General features: G+C 55.7%; 1 protein-coding gene across 3 annotated transcripts; it reads right to left on the minus strand.

Annotated features, from left to right (window-relative positions):
• Nucleotides 1-75: 75 nt before the first annotated feature.
• Nucleotides 76-16,454, minus strand: FHOD1 (formin homology 2 domain containing 1). Of its 3 annotated transcripts, XM_060650499.3 has the most exons (24): nucleotides 16,149-16,454; nucleotides 8,065-8,171; nucleotides 7,613-7,677; nucleotides 7,248-7,315; nucleotides 7,069-7,174; nucleotides 6,898-6,992; nucleotides 6,518-6,629; nucleotides 6,333-6,427; nucleotides 6,080-6,223; nucleotides 5,849-5,994; nucleotides 5,530-5,766; nucleotides 5,372-5,395; nucleotides 4,943-4,996; nucleotides 3,928-4,043; nucleotides 3,239-3,843; nucleotides 2,743-2,898; nucleotides 2,321-2,503; nucleotides 2,115-2,234; nucleotides 1,876-2,037; nucleotides 1,275-1,465; nucleotides 992-1,184; nucleotides 748-910; nucleotides 472-672; nucleotides 76-398 (listed from the first exon to the last, which is right to left on the minus strand). In XM_060650499.3, exons 1-24 carry the CDS (start codon nucleotides 16,347-16,349, stop codon nucleotides 316-318), a joined length of 3,627 nt encoding a protein of 1,208 aa, XP_060506482.1. In that variant the 5' UTR covers nucleotides 16,350-16,454; the 3' UTR covers nucleotides 76-315. The 3 variants fall into 3 exon arrangements, with proteins under 3 accessions (XP_060506482.1, XP_060506484.1, XP_060506485.1); XM_060650501.2 differs by lacking the exons at nucleotides 4,943-4,996; nucleotides 5,372-5,395 and having other exon boundaries at nucleotides 16,149-16,453; XM_060650502.1 differs by lacking the exons at nucleotides 7,248-7,315; nucleotides 16,149-16,454.
• Nucleotides 16,455-16,500: the final 46 nt, after the last annotated feature.

Below are 16,500 nucleotides of genomic sequence, written 5' to 3' on the forward strand. Positions count from 1 at the left end.
AGAGCCAGTCGTTTGGTATTAGCCTCCTGCTACAGACTGAGTGTGGTACCTTCAAAGAAGGAAGAGAGTCTTGGATTGGCTAGGAAAACTTTATTATACTCCATGCATTCAGGGAGCTCATACAAGTACATATACACACACAAACACACAATTGCATACAGGCACACACAGCTAATACTGCTCAAGGCACTGTCCACTGGGCACACAGTGGCCTTAGGGTTGAGAAAAGGCCCAGAATTCTGCTTTGATTCCTCCTCATTCTCTAGTCTCTTACATTGCAGGCTGGGGCCCGTCCATGTCCTAGAGGCAGTACCTTCACACCTCCAGGCCAGGACCCTTGCTCAGTCCCAGTGCCTGCACCAGGTCCTCTCCGAGCCCGCTCTTCAACGTCCGTCTCACTGCAGGAACAGAGCAGGGTTAGAGAGGGTTGATGCGGTTAAGGCGGGTAGTGGGCATTTGGGGAGTACTCACAAGACTTGCGGTTGCCACGGGACCGCTTGCGCTCCCGAGCAGCTAAGGCACGAGGACTGCTCTTGGTCACTGACTGTACCAGCAGGTCCATGATCTCATCTGAAGTGTCACTGGGTAAATTGGAGACTGGGGGTTCTTCTGGGGGTGCATTGGAGGGCCCCATTGCTGTAGGCATGACTGGGGAGGTGCTCTGGACCATTCCTGAGAGACGCCAGATAGAGAAGTCAGGACAAGGTGACCCCAAAGCCCATTGCCCCCAGTGGCCATAGGTCCCACCTCTGCTGCGGCGGCCATGTGTGGTGTCCTCCGGCTTGCTGGTCAGCAGACTCTTCATGCTGGCATGACTGTCAGCATCACCCCGCCCTGGCCCACTGCCCACGGCCACTGGGACAGATGGGTTGCTGGGGACTTCCCCAGCCACACCTGAGAACTTTTCTGTCTGTAGAGGGGAGAAGGGTGAGCTGGGAGCAGGGGAAGGAAACCACGGGGGTGGCAGTCCAAACCTGGAAAAGGTACCTACCTCAGTGATCATGCGGCCCCGTGTCTTGTTGCGCTCACGGTACGTGGCCCGCTTTTGCTGCTGCTGTAGCACCCGTTCCCGGCAAGTCCGATACTCCAGTGCAAACTCACGCAGCGTGTGGCAGAACTGCATGATGCGCACTTCCCGGGCTGCCTGGGCCGTGTACCCCAGGTACAACAGGAAGGCATGGAACCTAGGCAGGTTGGGGTGGGGAGGGATGGTGAGTCCTGCTTAGGGTGTGAGGGATGGTGATAGCAGTCCTGCCCTCTGCCCATGTCCCCACCTGTTGCAGACACGGCGGTGTACTACCCGCAGCATGGCAACACGGCGGCCACACTGGGCCAGGAAGTGGGTGAGGCGGGCACGCAGGGCTGGGGCCAGCTCGTGTTTGGCCAAGTTCCGTAGACTCTCCTCAGCTGCCCGGCTCCGACGCTCCAGCTGCCCCAGGTTCTCAGTCAGCTGCTCAAAGTCCACCTGGAAAGGCAGGGGGTATGCATGTTGTCCCCCCAAAGACAGGCACCACCTGAGGCTGCCTCTGTCAGGCTAGCCAGTCTGGTCCCTAGAGATAAAGAGAGCCAAAAAGCCTCCGCCTGCCCTCCAAAAGCTCACAGTCTAATCCAGGGAAGAGACAAGTCCATTTGATCTAATGGGGAATGGAAAAGCTCTCTTGAGGGAAGTAGTGGCTAAATGAAGACCCAAAGACAGTAGGTGTAGCCAGGCCAATAGAGGAAAGAATGTTTCTGGCAGAGGATACAGCCCACACAACACCTGTAGCCGAGCACACTCTGGCACAGTAGCCCAAACATGGAGGAAAAGCCAGCCCCAGAAAGCAGCACTCCCTTTTGCCATGGCTGGCCTTAGTCAAGCCTCTGGCTGGTGCTAACCTTGGCACAGCGAGTCAGGGCGGGTATTTCTGAGTAGAGGTCAGAGGAATCAGGCCGGGTCTGGAGAACCAAGGAACAGAGATGGTGCAGCAGTGACTGTCGGCGCACTGTGTCCTTCACCTCTGACACCTTCTCCAGGTAGCTCAGCTCAAAGCCGCTGCTCTGAAAGGACCCCATCTGAGCCTGGGCCTAGCAGGCTCCAGAGCCCTGGCCCCCAGCCCTCATGCACTCCCACTAACCTGGGAACCGTTGAGGAAGTTGCCCACAGCCAACAGGGTGGCCAGGATACAGCGGAAGGTGGCATTTTGTACCAGCTGTTCCATGCCCACTTTCAGGTCAAATAGTGGCTCTGCGATTTCCTGGAGTGGGAGACAAGGGACTCTCAAACTACCTGGTCCTTGTGCTCACCTGCCCCACTTCCTGCCACATGCCATGACCTAAGTACCCGTTCCATGCTGTCATAGTCCAGCTTGAAGGCCCAGAGTTGTAGACGTGCGGCCAGGCCCCCAATGGAGGCAAGGGTCATCAGGAAATTCTCAGCTGGGCCCAGGGGTATGTCAGGATTGGCCAGCTGGGCCTCCTCAATCTTCTGCCGCTCCTCTTCCGTGGGCATCATAGTCAGCAGTTTCTGAGGATGCAACCACCACCCCACACGAAGTCCCCTCAGTGCTGGCCTGAGGCCTCAGATGTTGGTCTTGACTCATCCCCAGGTCATTTGGTCATTTGGGGTATCCCCAGGGCCTGGGGAACTGCTCTGTAGAAATGCTAAGCCCATGCCCACCATTGGAGGGACAGGAAATGCCCACTGACCAAAGGAGAGGGCCAGACCTCCCACCTCCCTGTCACACCCTTAGCTGGTATCCCTACCTCAATACCATCCTTGCTGACGGCAAACTCATCAAAGTTGAGCAGGGCAGCTTTAATGACATGCACAGGTGGCAGGGTGGTTAGGCCAATGTTGATAGCGTTGCTGCGCTTGGGGTCCAGCACTGTGGTCATTGTCCGGCGGCCCTCACCAGCTTTCTTTAAAGTTGGCAAGAGGGCAGTGTAAGACTGGGAAAGGGACTAGCTGGGGCAACAATCTACAAGGGCACTCTAAATAGCCCCTCTAAATAGCCAGATGGTGGGGGCACCCCACAACCAGGGATCTGGGATATGTAAGGCCTTGGGATGAGCTTAGATTCTAGTTAGGGCTAGACTCTGCTGATTCCTTGTTGAGAAACCTCAGACAAGACTCAATGCCTTTCTTTGCCTTGGTTTCCCCATGTGGGAAATGAGTGGCTGTGCCTGGCAGTTCAGACCCTTCAGTTCTGATTCCCTCCTCTTTCCGCTGGGGTTACCTTGCAGATGAGGGTGGGTTTACCTTGGAAGGCAGCACATCTTTGGCACGGGACTCAAACAGGTGTTCCAGCCGGGCTGTGTCCACCGAGACAGGTTCCAGTGAGGCCCACAGGGTGGGGCAGGGCCCAAAGCGGCTCCCAGAGCCTTCATGACCCCCAGCCAGCTTTAGCTCCCGCCAGAAGAGTTTTACTGTCTTCCTCTTGGTGGGGAGGGCTAGACCATCGGGTGCTGAGGGAGGAAGGGGAGTGGTGGGAGGTGGAGGTGGTGGGAGTGAGCCTTTGATGGGTGGGGGAGGTGGGGGTGGAGGAGGTGGGCCACCTCCAGAGAGCACAGGCAGCGGGGGCGGTGGGGGTGGGACCCCTTTCCCAGCCTCCACAGCCTCCATGTTCAGCATGTCCTCGTCTTCATCCTCCCCCAAATCTGAGAAGTCCAGGTCTCCAATGCAGAGCTTAGGTACACGGATAGGGAATTCCTGAATGGGCTCAGCCTTGGGGCTTGGTGGGGCCAGTGGCTCCTTGGGCTCTGGCTCAAGGCTCCGCTGGGCCCGGAGCAGACTTCGGGGGGCAGGGCTCTGGGGTGTTCTGGGTGCAGGGCCTGGTTCTGGGGAGCCCCATAGTTCCCGGGTATCTAGAGAAGAGAAGCAGCTGTCAGTGTCACGCCCTCTGGAGCAATAGGGCAACATGAGTGGATTCTGCCCACCCACCTACTCACCTGGGTGTCCATCAGCCTCATCAAGCATGGCCTCAGCCAGTGTCTCTGCTCGGCCCTGGGCCAGTGCAGCCTGCTTCTCTGTTTCTGCTGCTGCCACATTCTCCAGGAATCGGGCTCTGAGGGGAGGTACTTGTCAGTGAGGGTGTCTGACACATCCCAGCCCAGGGTGGTGTACATGCCTTGCTGGGCCCCTGGGCACTACCCCAAATTGCAGGCACACACAGACATACAGAGAACAGTCCATGCGCTGAGCAGACCCAGGACTTGCCCTCCCAAGGCAGCCCCTGTTCATTCCTCCACATCTGGGGAGGGTCACTGCCAACCCAGCATTCCCAGGTCAACATATGGGGAGAAGTTCTACTTAACAGCCAACTTGCAACCTTGCTGCTGTTCACATTCACTGTCTGATTCTAGACCCTTAGAGCAGGGGAAGGAGATAGCTGTTCCAATGGGCACACCAGGCTGTCCCATGTCTGGTAGCTTCTGAGAGCTATGACCCATGTCTAGAAAAGGGCCTGGGAAGCAAGCATTCAGCTCAAGAGTCCCATGCTTTACTGACTGAGCTACCACAACAGGCATTCAATTTATGTTGGAATAATGAATGTGATCCAGTGTCTATTTTTGAGCCCCTCTAGCCTTTGTTGGCCTTCAGTCCCTGCCCTTCTTCCCTCAGCCCTAGGTTGCTCCTCCACCCCTATACCACACATCACCCTAGATCCTAGCCCCCTTCCCTATTCCTGGGCTGAGGACATGGAAGAATGGGCTCCAGATTGGGAGTCCGTGTCTTCATTTCTGGTTGAAGCTTGTTAAGGTGTCACTATTGAACACTATGACCCCAGTGAACTGCTTCCCAGTGCTTGGTCCTTGGGTAACAAAGGAGGGCTATGTATGGGAGAGGATGGGCCTGAGAGTCCCCCAGCTCTGGCTGCATGAGGCACATGGAACCCCCGCTGGGGGAAGCAATGCTGAAGCCCTGAGCAAATGGCAGGCCTGGCAGGCTGGCCTCTGTACTTACTCCAGCACTGCCTGCTCAGTAGGGGACTGAGAGACAGGTGGGCTCTCAGGGGCCCTGGGTAGGGGGACGAGAGGAAGAGATGGTAATTATGGTGCCTGCTCCACTCCAAAGCCCAGTTGCTTGTACCCACACACAGCTGGGCAGTAATATCAGGGATTCCTTCCCAGCCCCAGTGGAAAGAGGAGGGGTGGGGGTGACAGGACATGAAGAAACTGGAAATGGAGGGGAGAGACTGACATGAAGCAGGACAGGGCATAGTAAGAGACAAAGAACAAGAGAGTCAAGAGACAGTGACAGAGAAATAAAGAAGGGGGGCAAGGAGATAGATGACAAAGGGCAAAGACAGGCAGAATGCCAGAGATGAGGAGACAAGCAGGAGGAGTAAGAGGTCCAGTCAGGGCTGAACCCCACTCCCCAGCAGTCACTTACCAAACAGGAGCAGTTTGGTGAAGTCTGGAAAGAAAGAGAAAGCATGCGTTTGGGCAGAGGAGTTTGGGCAGAGGAGGCGGAGGGCCTGTGGAGGGGCTCAGTGGAGGGACAGCTGGAGAGAGGACTCTAGGGGTGGCCTCCACTATCTTCCTACTTACTTATAGATGCTCCTCTCGCTGGAGCTGTCGGCTGATGGCCCCACAGAGATGGCAGGAAAGAGGTTCACCGAAGTAAGGAGGCCAGAAGCAGGGCCCACGAGGCTGGAGTTCAGGCTTGTCGACAGGGCAGGGCCAGTGGAGTAGGTGGAGATTACCGTTGAGGCCAGGTCTGAGGGGCTGGAGGTGGGGCCTGTCTGTGAGGCGGGGCCTGCGCGGCTAGAGACAGGGCCTGTGGGGCTGGAGGCGGGGCTTATCAACAGACAAGGCCTCGGCAGGCAGATCCACCCCTCCCCAAGTGCTAGGGCAAGTTCTATCTTACCCAGGCTCGGTGGAGCGCAAAGGGCAGCTCCCGCCTTCTAGAGATCGGCGGCTCCTCTTGCCCTCCTCTGAAGAGGGCTTTCTGCGTTCCCGCCTTCCACCTGCAGCGGCTTCATCGATGTCTCCATCCTCCAACCGCAGGGCATTCTAGTGGAGGTAGACCCAGATGTGAGCCGCTGGCGAACTGCACCTCCTTCTTCCCCGCCAGTTGTGCCCAGGTGACCCAGCCCACCTCATAGAGCACCAGCTGTGTGCGCAGGTCCACATCAGTACCCGAGGTGCCCAAATGGCGCTGGACCAGGGCCTCCATGCCTTGCTGCTCCAGTGCATCTGTCACATCATAGAAGGTGTCCTGGTCTGGGAGTGCTGCCAGTGTCTAGAGGGTGGGGATGGGAGGGCAAGGCTAAGGCTGATGGAGACTGGAAGTCAGGAGCCTAAGGGGCCCAGAATTGGCAACTGGTTCCCCCTTATTCGGCCATACCCACCTTGTTGATGAGGGTGACTGTGTACACCAACAACTCAGGGTCAGCGCCATTCTTCTCCTCCAGGATGGACACCAGATTGGCCCAAGGAAGAGAGCCTGACACAGAAAGGGGAGCAGTCATGCGGGGACAGGTAGGAGAGAGGGCTCTGAGTGGGGGTTGAGGGGGGAGGAGGAACAGTCTCTCACCTGTAGAGCTGGCCACAGAACTGACAGCATGGATAAGCAGCGGTGCATTGTTCTCAGAGTATTCCACAAACACCAGCAGCAGCTTCAGGGCTGTCTTCACCACCAAGCGGGACTAGGGGGAGGGGTCACCACATATGAGTGGGGCTTGGGCCAGACTTGTATCAGCTCCTGGTGGGGAGGGGTAAGGGCTTCTGGGGCTGGACTCAAAGAGGAGAGTCTAGGCAGAAAGACCCTGGCCCCAGAACCAGGTGTTGGAGTACGTTCTAGACTTAGACGAGCCTCAGACTCATTCAATTCCAGCCCACTTTGCAGAATAGGAGACTGAGGTCCAGAGAGAGGCAGTGGGAAAAGGGTGCATGGCTGTGTGGAGGGCCACTTACCATGCTGGCACACAGTGTGTACAGCCACTGTACAGTCTCACTGTGGGCCACCACCCCTAGCATCCCATCCACAAAAAGCATCAGCTGGCCTAGTGCTGGGGACACAGAGACAAGAAGAGGTCAGTAAGGGGTCACTGAAGGCAGGGGTCATGGGGGAGGAGTTGGACTTACCTCGGAGGATGTAGGTCTGGTAGTTGTGGTCGGCAGCAGCACCCACACGGATCAGGCAACTCAGCCCCTCTGAGTGTACAAATTCAGGCACCAGGTCCTTGTCCTCCTGGGGGCACCATGGGGAAATTTAAGCAGGGCTCAGGCTGGACACCCACCCCCAGCCCACTTCTGGGCCTCACCTGGAAGATCTGCTTTAGTGAGAAGAGGGAACGGCGGAGCTCAGGGCCACTGGAGCCATACAACTTTTCTGCAAGGGGTAGGTGGGCATGGAAACCTCAAGGGGACACAACCCCCCACCAAAGAATATTCTAGTGCCTGAGCCCCCTACCTCCTCCTCCACTCCCTGACTCTGGGCAACCCCCAATCCGGTTTAGTTGCAGCATCAGCCCTGGCCCTGAAAGGAGAGGTCAGGATAGGAGTGGGAAGGGGCCACACATCCTGTCTCCCATGTGCTTTGTCCACTGTCCAGCACAGGCCTGAAAGAAACTGAGCCAGCAGCGCTGGGGAGGGGCATTCTTGGACACTAATGTCCTCATACACTCACCCAAGATGGCATTGACCCTCACGGAGAGTTGAGTACGCAGGATAAGTGTAGGCTTTCGCCCTTTGCTGGAATTAAGCAGCCTAGTCAGCAGTTTTCAGGCCATTCCTCAGGGTCCCTGCCCCCCACACCAAGGCAGCTAAACACCACCCCACATGCCACTCCTGGCCCAACTCCCTCCTCCTCAACAGGAGGGTTTGTGCAAACATAGGTATCTCAGGTATGTGGGAGATCACACACATCCCGCCTCCTCCCCCCCCCCCCCCCCCCCATCCCAGGCATCAGGTAACACTGGCCAGGGATTCCCCTGGCACAGTCATGTGGGGTGGCATGGCAGGAGGTGACCCTCAGCCTAGGCTAGAGATCAGGTGTCTTGGCTGCTGACACCTGAGTCAGCCCCTGGTGGAGGCAAGGGTAGGGGTCAGCCTTGCCTTCCTGGTCCCATGAGCTCTGACCTGATCTCTTCATAGAAGCCCTCCAGCATCTCCCGCTGCTCTTCCAGAGAAAGCTCAGGGTCCAGGTAGTATCCAGAGGGAGACACTTGTAGAGCACAGTCCTCCAGCTGGGGGCAAAGGGAATAGTTGTCAGGGCTGGGAAAGGGGTGGTAGAGATATGTATGGAGACCCCATGACCTTCTACTTCCACTCAGAGAGCCAGCAGAGCGGCATACCACAGGGTGTATGCTGCAGCCATGCATTCTTTCAGCAGTCATTTCTCATGGGCCTACCGTGCACGAAGCCCATCTACCTCAGATGCCAGGCTTTCTTGCCCTTTGAATGTGCTGTGTCTTCTGGCTAACACCTACCATTCTGCATGTTTCAGATTAGGTAATACTTTTTTGGAACACTTTCCTGAACTCCTGTAGCCAGTGCTATGCAACCTGTTCCACCCCATGTGTGAGGCCTTCCATACAGCATTATAATATCCTAGACACTAGTCTCCTTCCCCACTAACCATGAGATCTCTGGGTTCAGGCAGCATGTCTGTCTTGCCCCGTGCTATATCTGCAGAGCCTAGCACAGCCCTATGGCTCACAGTAAGTGCTCACTAAACATGTTGAGCTCATGAACATGAATAAGGAAAGGGAATAGAATATGGGACGAAGTTCCTGCCTTCAAGGAAGTTCACAGCCCTGGGGGTGATAAGCTGCATCCACAAAGCATTCAAGCCCAGGGAGAAAGTGTTAAGAATATTGGTGCAAACCCAGCTGGAAGGAGTGTGTGTGTGTGTGTGTGTGTGTGTGTGTGTGTGTGTGTGGTATGTGTGTCTCCCTGAATTGAGACAGCAAGGAACAGTGAGTAATCCATAGGCTATCAGTCCCTTCAGGCCTCAGGGTCTTTGCCCTGCCCCAAGTGAGCTAGACCTCAGAGGCCTCCAAGGGGCCTGTTAAAAACTAGGTTTTAGGGTCTGACTCTATCAGTCTATAGCAGGTCCCTGAAACCTGCATTGTACGAGGCACACATTCTATCCGTGTGTGTGCTTCCCAAGTATCTCTATCATGCCCCCTGCCCGGCTCCCCTCTACTACCACCAGGCATGACACTTGGCCTCTTGAGAAGTACCTGTAGAGAAGTGACTCCCGAGAGTCTGAGGGCAGCACTGTGCCTCTCCCAGACACTTCCCCCATAGCACAGAGCCAGTATGCAGGGCTCAGCAAAGTCCCCTTATATTGAGTGGCCCTGCTCCTTGGGTTGCTATGGCCCAGGGAGAGCCCACCTCTGGAGAAGCAGAGTATTTTCTGGTTTCCATCTTACTGGGAAAGTCAGTCCCAACATCTGTCCCACTGTTCTGTCAGCACTGCCCTGCTCTGGGCCCAGTCCAAGGACTTACAGCTGCTGTTGGTCCCCTGGGAGAAAGGGAGCCCAGCTCCTACCCCTACCCGTTTCTGCTTTATACTCTGCTCATGTCTGAGAGACTGACCTAGCTCCTTCCTGGCAGTTCAGCCTGTGAGGCCCTTGGGTGACACCCCCTCTCCTTCCCCCACTCCCCCCACCCCCGCCTTGCCTGGGACATGGGACTTAGGACAAACACTCTAGCCTGTTCTCTGTCCCACTTCCTGCCTGGCTGCCTGCCCTCCCTTGGGCGCCTTGGGCGGGCCTGGCCTCTCTCCCCTCCCTGAGAGCAGAGTCATCTTCTCCAGGGCCTAGTGGGAACAGGCCTGAGATGGGGTGGCAAGGCCCCAGGCCTGGGGTACTTTATCTTGGGCCAGCTCAGCTGAGGGCAGCCCCACATTCCTCCTGATCCCTCTTCCCACATGGTGACTCAGCAGCCTACCCACTCCACCCCCATCCAGGCATAGCTGCATCTCCTTCTACCTTGGACTAGAGGATTCTAGGACCCTAGAGAAACATATCCACACAGCCTGGCACAGCCCCAGAGAAACAAACCCCTTCAGGGATCCCCCAAATCACACATATATGGAATAGCTCATTCATGCAAACATTCGTGAACCCGGCTGTTTTTAGGTGCTAAAGACATAGTGGGGAGCCCAGCTGGGGAGGGCCAGCAGCCTTACCTCAGAAAAAGGCCACAAGTGGCTGCCTGGGTGGCTCAGTTGGTTAAGTGTCCAATTTGATTTCAGCTCAGGTCATGATCTCATGGTTTGTGGGATTGAGCCCCCATCAGGCTCTGCACTGACAGTGGGAAGCCTACTTGGGATTCTCTCTCTCCCCCTCTCTCTGTCCCTTCCCCATGCTTGTGCTATCTCTCTCAAAATAAATAAATAAACATTAAAAAAAAAAAAAAGACCACAGGGGCGCCTGGGTGGCTCAGTCGGTTAAGCGTCCGACTTTGGCTCAGGTCATGATCTCGTGGTCTGTGAGTTCGAGCCCCGCATCGGGCTCTGTGCTGACAGCTCAGAGCCTGGAGCCTGCTTCGGATTCTGTGTCTTCCTCTCTCTCTGACCCTCCCCCGTTCATGCTCTGTCTCTCTCTGTCTCAAAAATAAATAAACGTTTAAAAAAAATAAAAAAATTAAAAAAGACCACAAATAAATATAGAAGCACAACTGCCATGAGTGCTAAGAAAGGAGAGGGGCAGAGTGCCATAAAGGTAAACACTGGAGGGTGATTATATTATACCTGGTATGTACTTCCACACCCAGGTTTACGATCTGGTGTGTGTGTGTGTGTGTGTGTGTGTGTGTGTGTGTGTGTGTGTGTGTACATACACGCTCTGGAGGAGCACAAGCCCAAGAAGCACACGTACAGAAAGCTCGGATCAAGCAGGATGTCTTCCCCTCCTGCAAGCACACTTACATGCTATTTACATGCTATAATCCCAAGTAAGCAGAGAATGGCCCTCTCCTTCCAGGATACTTGCATCTATTTGGGGTAGAGTCCTGAAGGCCAAGTGCTCTATCACCCAGCCTCCTCAGATGAGCAGATTTAAACCCTTTCCCTCCATGGTGGCAGCAGTGGCCTCCCTAGCCATTTTGTCTTATTCTTCCAGGGCCCCATTTCTAGGAAGAAGTCCAGAGGTAACAGCCAGCCCAGAGCCTCCAGGTTGGTGCCCCTCTCCCCTAACCTAGTTGCCTGTCCTGGGTAGAGATGGGGGGTGATAGGCTAGGATAGCAAAGAACAGAGACTTCCTGTCAGCTGGATGGTGCTTGTCCCTCACACCCCTGCCCCCTTCCTCGGGTCACCCTTCTGAGAGCCAAACCTCTGGTGCTTGTTTCTCACACCATGGGGCTGGGCCAGGCCAGAGTAAGCCTGAACACTGGTCCCTGCTGACAGCACTTAGGGTCAGCACAGGGCCAGCGTGGGCTCATATCCTTGACTCCCTCCTGGCTCTTGTCTTTCATGCTTCTCTGTGTCTTAGAGTGGAGTCCTCTCCATTCTTCCCAGGCTCAGACCCTCCCTTCAGCATCCAGCCCACTTTTTCTTGGTTCTCTGGGCTCAAGCTTTTCTGGCAGCCGAAACCAACTTGTTACATATGATTTTAAATGCAGGGCCAAACTGAGGAGACCATGGTGTCTACACCCCAGTATTTTTCATAACTGCAAATCAGGCAAGAATGGCCACGCCAGGGGCAGGGAAAGAAGATGGAGAAGAGGGCAGAATTATATGCTGAAGGACTCCTATTTTAGGAAATGATTTTGTTGCTTTTTTCTTCTGCTTTCCTATAAACACAAGACCCTTGGGGCACCTGGCTGGCTCAATCGGAGGAACTCTAGATTTCAGGGTCATGATTTGAGCCCCATGTTGGGTATAGAGATCGCTTAAATAATAACTAACGAAATAAATAAATAAATAAATTTTAAACACGAGAGAGACCCTGTGCTCTAACAACCCTCCTTCTCCTGTTATCTTGGGTTTCCAATTAGACCATGACTTCCTAGATGAGACACTATGGATGGGCCTTGAGGAGGGAAATCCATATTAGTTATGCCTCCTCTGTGTCACATACCAGCTTGCCTAGTTGTTTGAATCTCCTGATAATCCTTTTTTTAATGTTTATTTATTTATTTTGAGAGAGAGGGAGTGCACGTGTGCACATGTGTGAGTACAGGCACACGCAGGGGAGTGGCAGAGAGGAGAGGGAGAATCCTAAGTAGGCTCCACTGTCAGCACAGAGCCTGACACAGGGCTAGATCAGGAATTGTGAGATCATGACCTGAGCCAAATCAAGAGGCAGATGCCTGGGGCACCTGGGTGGCTCAGTCGGGTAAGCATCGACTTCAGCTCAGGTCATGATCTCATGATTTGTGAATTTAAGACCCATGTCAGGCTCTGAGCTAGCTCAGAGCCTGGAGCCTGCTTCCAACTGTGTCTCCCTCTCTCTCTGTCCCTCCCCTGCTCATGCTCTGTCTCTGTGTGTGTGTCTCTTTCTCTCAAAAATAAATAAACACTTAGGAAAAAAAAAAAAGAGTTGGATGCTTAACTGACTAAGCAATCCAGGTGTCCCAGACAATTTTTTTTTTTTAACTTTTATTTACTTAAGTAATCTCTGCACTCACCATGGGGCTCCAATTCATGACCCTGAGATCAAGAGTCACATGCTCTTCCAACTGAGCCAGCCAAGCCCCCTTCTCCTGATAATCCTTTTACAGGTGAGGAAACCAAAGCTCAGAACCTCAGTGAATATGCCCTAGGCTGCACAACCAGGATTGGAACCAGGGCTAACTGAGGCTAGATCTTGAATGGATGGACTTTGGAAGTGCTCCAGGAAACCCTGGAGGGGAGGTGGAGGGAGGGTTGGAGCCTCTAGTGTTGTCAAGGGCTAAAGACCACCCCTCAGCTTTCTGGACTCTGCAAATACCCCAAACTGGTCCTCAAATTTGTAGCAAGCAAAGGAACACCAGTGAACACACACACATCATACACACCAAGGTAATAGTGCCTAAATCTGCAAGGATCTAAGTCCTGAGGTTGCTCACCAGGCTGCAGCCCAGGCTCCCTACCCCAGAATGACCAGTAAATTGGACATGGTGGTCCCAGGAAAAGCTGGAAGAAGGCCATGATCCATGCCCACATCCCAATCTTCTAGTATCCCCCAAAGACCTCCATATCAGGAGAATAAATGGCTCAATTCATCACCAGAGCACCTCATCTTACCCTTAAGAATCCTCTGGGACCCCTCCAGTTGGTCCCTGTCCAAGCAGGTCAGGTTCACACTTTAGCCCCCTTGCAACAACTGCTTCTGAGGGGTAAACTGAGGCTGGAGTAGGGACGGTGCAAGGTCAGGAAACATTCCAGGACAGTGCCACTCCTGTCCTTCTCTAATGTTTAGCCACAGCTGGGGAAACAGAGTTACTGGTGACAGAAAGTTTTCTAGGGTTATCCCTGCTGCTAGAAGTAGGGGGCTCCTCTGGCCTTTGCATCAGGGACCGAGCAGCATTTGGGTCTCTCTGCCCAGAGTCCACGGAGAAGTCAGTGCTATCTCAGATGTGTCAGGGTTTATAGGTGTCCGAGAGGGGCTCCTGAGGCATTGCCCAGAAGAGCAAAAGGTAGCAGAATTCTGGGTAAAGAGATAAAATGCAGGGCCAGAGGGCCAGGTCTCCTCTGGGCAAGAGCAGGTCCCTGGACTGGGAGAGGCTTGAAACAGAGGGAAGACAGATACTTCTAAATTCCCCTGGGGACACCAGGCATGGCCCAAGGCATTGCCAGGACCCTCTCCACCCCCTTCCACCGGCCCCCTTCCCAAGGCCAGGAGATGAGTCAGAGGCTGTGGCTAGGAGCTTCCTCCTAGACTAGGAGGAAATGAGCAAGGCCTTCTCAGACCTGAAAGCTCTAAACAGTTTAAAAAGGAAGCCCCCAGGGGAACTCTAGTGGCTGGGCCCAGCCCAATGGGGTGCATGGGGTGGAGCCCCAGAGAGAAAGTGGGCTGGGCCTTTGTGCTTTCCCAGGGTCTGCAGGGATGATGGTCAGTGCCCAGAATGGGAGGGTAGATGTCCACTTGGCTGTGTCCTGTTCCCCTACTAGACAAATGTACAGAGGATAAAGCATTAAGTAGAGACCCCCTCCCTCTTATTTCTGCTCTCAGCCTAGAATGGGAATGCCTGGGTTTCTGGGCCACCTTTCCTCTCTATAGGGCTATCTAGGCAGGCTTGAGTAGTGTCTGTGCCCCTGGGGCACACCCTTATAGGACTCGGGGAGGAACCAGCTGTTGACATTTCCTGCAAGGAGGAGCCCTGCTCCCCCTCTCAGCTCTCTGATGTTCCTCCCCCTACCCTATTCTCAGCCCTTCTTCCTTCAGCCTTCTATTCTGGGGCTGTGGTCACAGTTTATATTTGGGATGAACACATCACAGTGTATCTGACCATTCCTGGCAGAACTGCCAGCCCCAGGGAGTCCTGGCTACAGGCACAGTAGTAACCCAGTGTGCCCACCAGCATATCCTGCCTGTGTCCTCAGGTACACCAAGTGGGATATCCTAAAAGTGAGGAGCCCAGGAATGTCTGAGCTGAGGGGTACTTAACACATTCTCAATCTGAGCTCAGTGGTGTCCTTAGCTAGGGAGCACAGAACAGAGGGCAGAACACCTGGTGCAGTAGGGAGATGGATCCCTAAATGAGAGGAAGAAGCAAGGGGTGGTTTCTTCCTGTCCCTGTCCTCCTAAATCTGCCCCTAATTGGGAAGAGGCGTGTTAGGGCTAAGTCCTGTCCTAGAGTGGCAGTAGAAGGAATACTATGTTCTCTGTAATGCTCCAGGCTTATTTCAGCACCAAGAGTTTCATGAGCCTGAAGGCAGGAATCTGGCCTCAGTTTAGCAGCCCTCTCTCTCCAGTGCCTATCCTGAATTGAAAGTGGCCTCGGGCTGGATGTGCTTCTTCCAGGCGCACCTCAGTTTCCCCCTTTGAACAGGGCAGCACAAAATGGGTTGCATCAAAATTCTAAAGTGGGCAGTGTGCTGCAACCTTCAAGCCGTGGCCTTGAAGCTCGGGCTCTGCCCGGACACGGGCCGCTCCCCGGGGCCAATAATCTCACCAGCTCTCCCGCCCGCGCTCAGAGGCGGGGCGGGCCTGCAGAGCAAGGAATGCAGGCTGGGGGCCCGGCGCCCGGGGCACATTCCAGGGGAGACCCCGGGCCCAGGGGGCAAGTTTGCGCAATTCGCCCCCCAGCTAAGGCTGAGAGCAAGGGAGGGCACCCCCACCAACTCCCTCTCCTTTTTCTCGCCACTCGGTGAGGACTGGCCGCGGGGAACCCTGGGGGGTGGTAGCGCACCTCCCAGAGTCCTGGCCCGGAAACCCAGAGTGCCGGAAAGGGCTGCCTGCGGGGGACTGAGCTCAGGGAGCCGGAGGGGAGGTAGGGCCAACCATCTGGAAAAGGGCCTCTCCCAGCACTGTGCACTAGTCGGCTCTGGTACGCAGGCAAACTAGGGCAGGCCGGCGGTTTAAAATTAGCCGGGCTCGCCCCCACCCTTCTAGCCGTGGGCTGGTGGAGGCTGGAGTACGGGATGGTGGGGGCCGTGACTCAAAGGGCTTTTCCACCAGTGCAGCCACTGGCTCTCTGCGTGTCCCGGGCCAGGTCGCTTCCCGGGGACTCCCCTCACCCCGTGAAGTCTCTCTTCTACTCTCACTCCCTACCCAGGCCCCCACCTACAGGGGCAACGCTCTATGGGGCAGGACCCAATCCAGCCAACAGAAACCGCTCCAAGCTTTTGCCACCCCCAGTGGCCCGCCCCGGTCCGCCCCTCCTCCTGGTCCCGCCCCACCTCACCTGAAGCAGGTGGAAGCCGGTCCTTCCCCAGCTCCGAACTCCTTGTCCGCTACCACCCAAACATCTACCGTCACCTTATCCAGATCGGTTACCCAAGCAGACAGGCAGCGAATGGACCCCAAACACCTCCCCAGATGGGCCTCACTTTGAGGGGGCAGCCAAAGTGGCGCAGACAACAAGCTCCCACCTCCCTTCTTGAGCTTCCCTCAACTTGAGAGGCGTCCCGCGAAAGCGAGGCAGCTTGGACCGTAGGTCCCCAGCCCAAGACTTTCCCGCAGGAACGCACCCACTCCCGCCTCTCCCCGAGGGGTACCTCCCAAAGGCTTTCATGGCGCCGACCATGAACCTTTGATCGCCCCCAACCTTTCTTTGGGCCCCCTCACCTTCAGCGGCGCCGCCAACAGGCGATGCAGCGCGGGTATCTGCGTACTCAGGGGCAGCGCCCCGTCCAGGCTACAGGTGGGGGCTCGGCGCGGCTCCGGGAAGTTGGCACATGCGAAGGGGTCGGTGTCCTCCAAGTACTGCACCCGCACGGTCACCGCTGATACCGGGTCCCCATCTCCGCGGTCTTCCTCGCCCGCCATGGTTCTGTCAGGGGCTCGCGCCGCGCGCCTCCGGGAGGATCCCGGCTACGCCGCGGCGTCTACTCCACTAGCTCGGCTGTCTGGGCCCGGCCGGACCGGACGCTGCTGAGGGGAGGAGCCAGACGGAGGCGGGGCCGAGGAAGGAGGTGGA

This window comes from Panthera onca, chromosome E2 (genome assembly GCF_046562875.1).
Source record: "Panthera onca isolate mPanOnc1 chromosome E2, mPanOnc1 haplotype 2, whole genome shotgun sequence".
In the NCBI taxonomy this organism is placed as follows: Eukaryota; Metazoa; Chordata; class Mammalia; order Carnivora; family Felidae; genus Panthera; species Panthera onca.

Bases quoted from the DNA above. Each gene is read 5' to 3' on its own strand.
- FHOD1 (XM_060650499.3), bottom strand. From the start codon at position 16,349: ATGGCGGGCGAGGAAGACCGCGGAGATGGGGACCCGGTATCAGCGGTG. The intron at 7,678-8,064 runs GTCAGAGCTCAT...GCTTAATTCCAG, and splicing joins GGCTTCTATGAAGAGATCAG to CAAAGGGCGAAAGCCTACAC. The intron at 4,044-4,942 runs GTAAGTACAGAG...ACCTCCCCTCAG, and splicing joins ACTGAGCAGGCAGTGCTGGA to AGCCCGATTCCTGGAGAATG.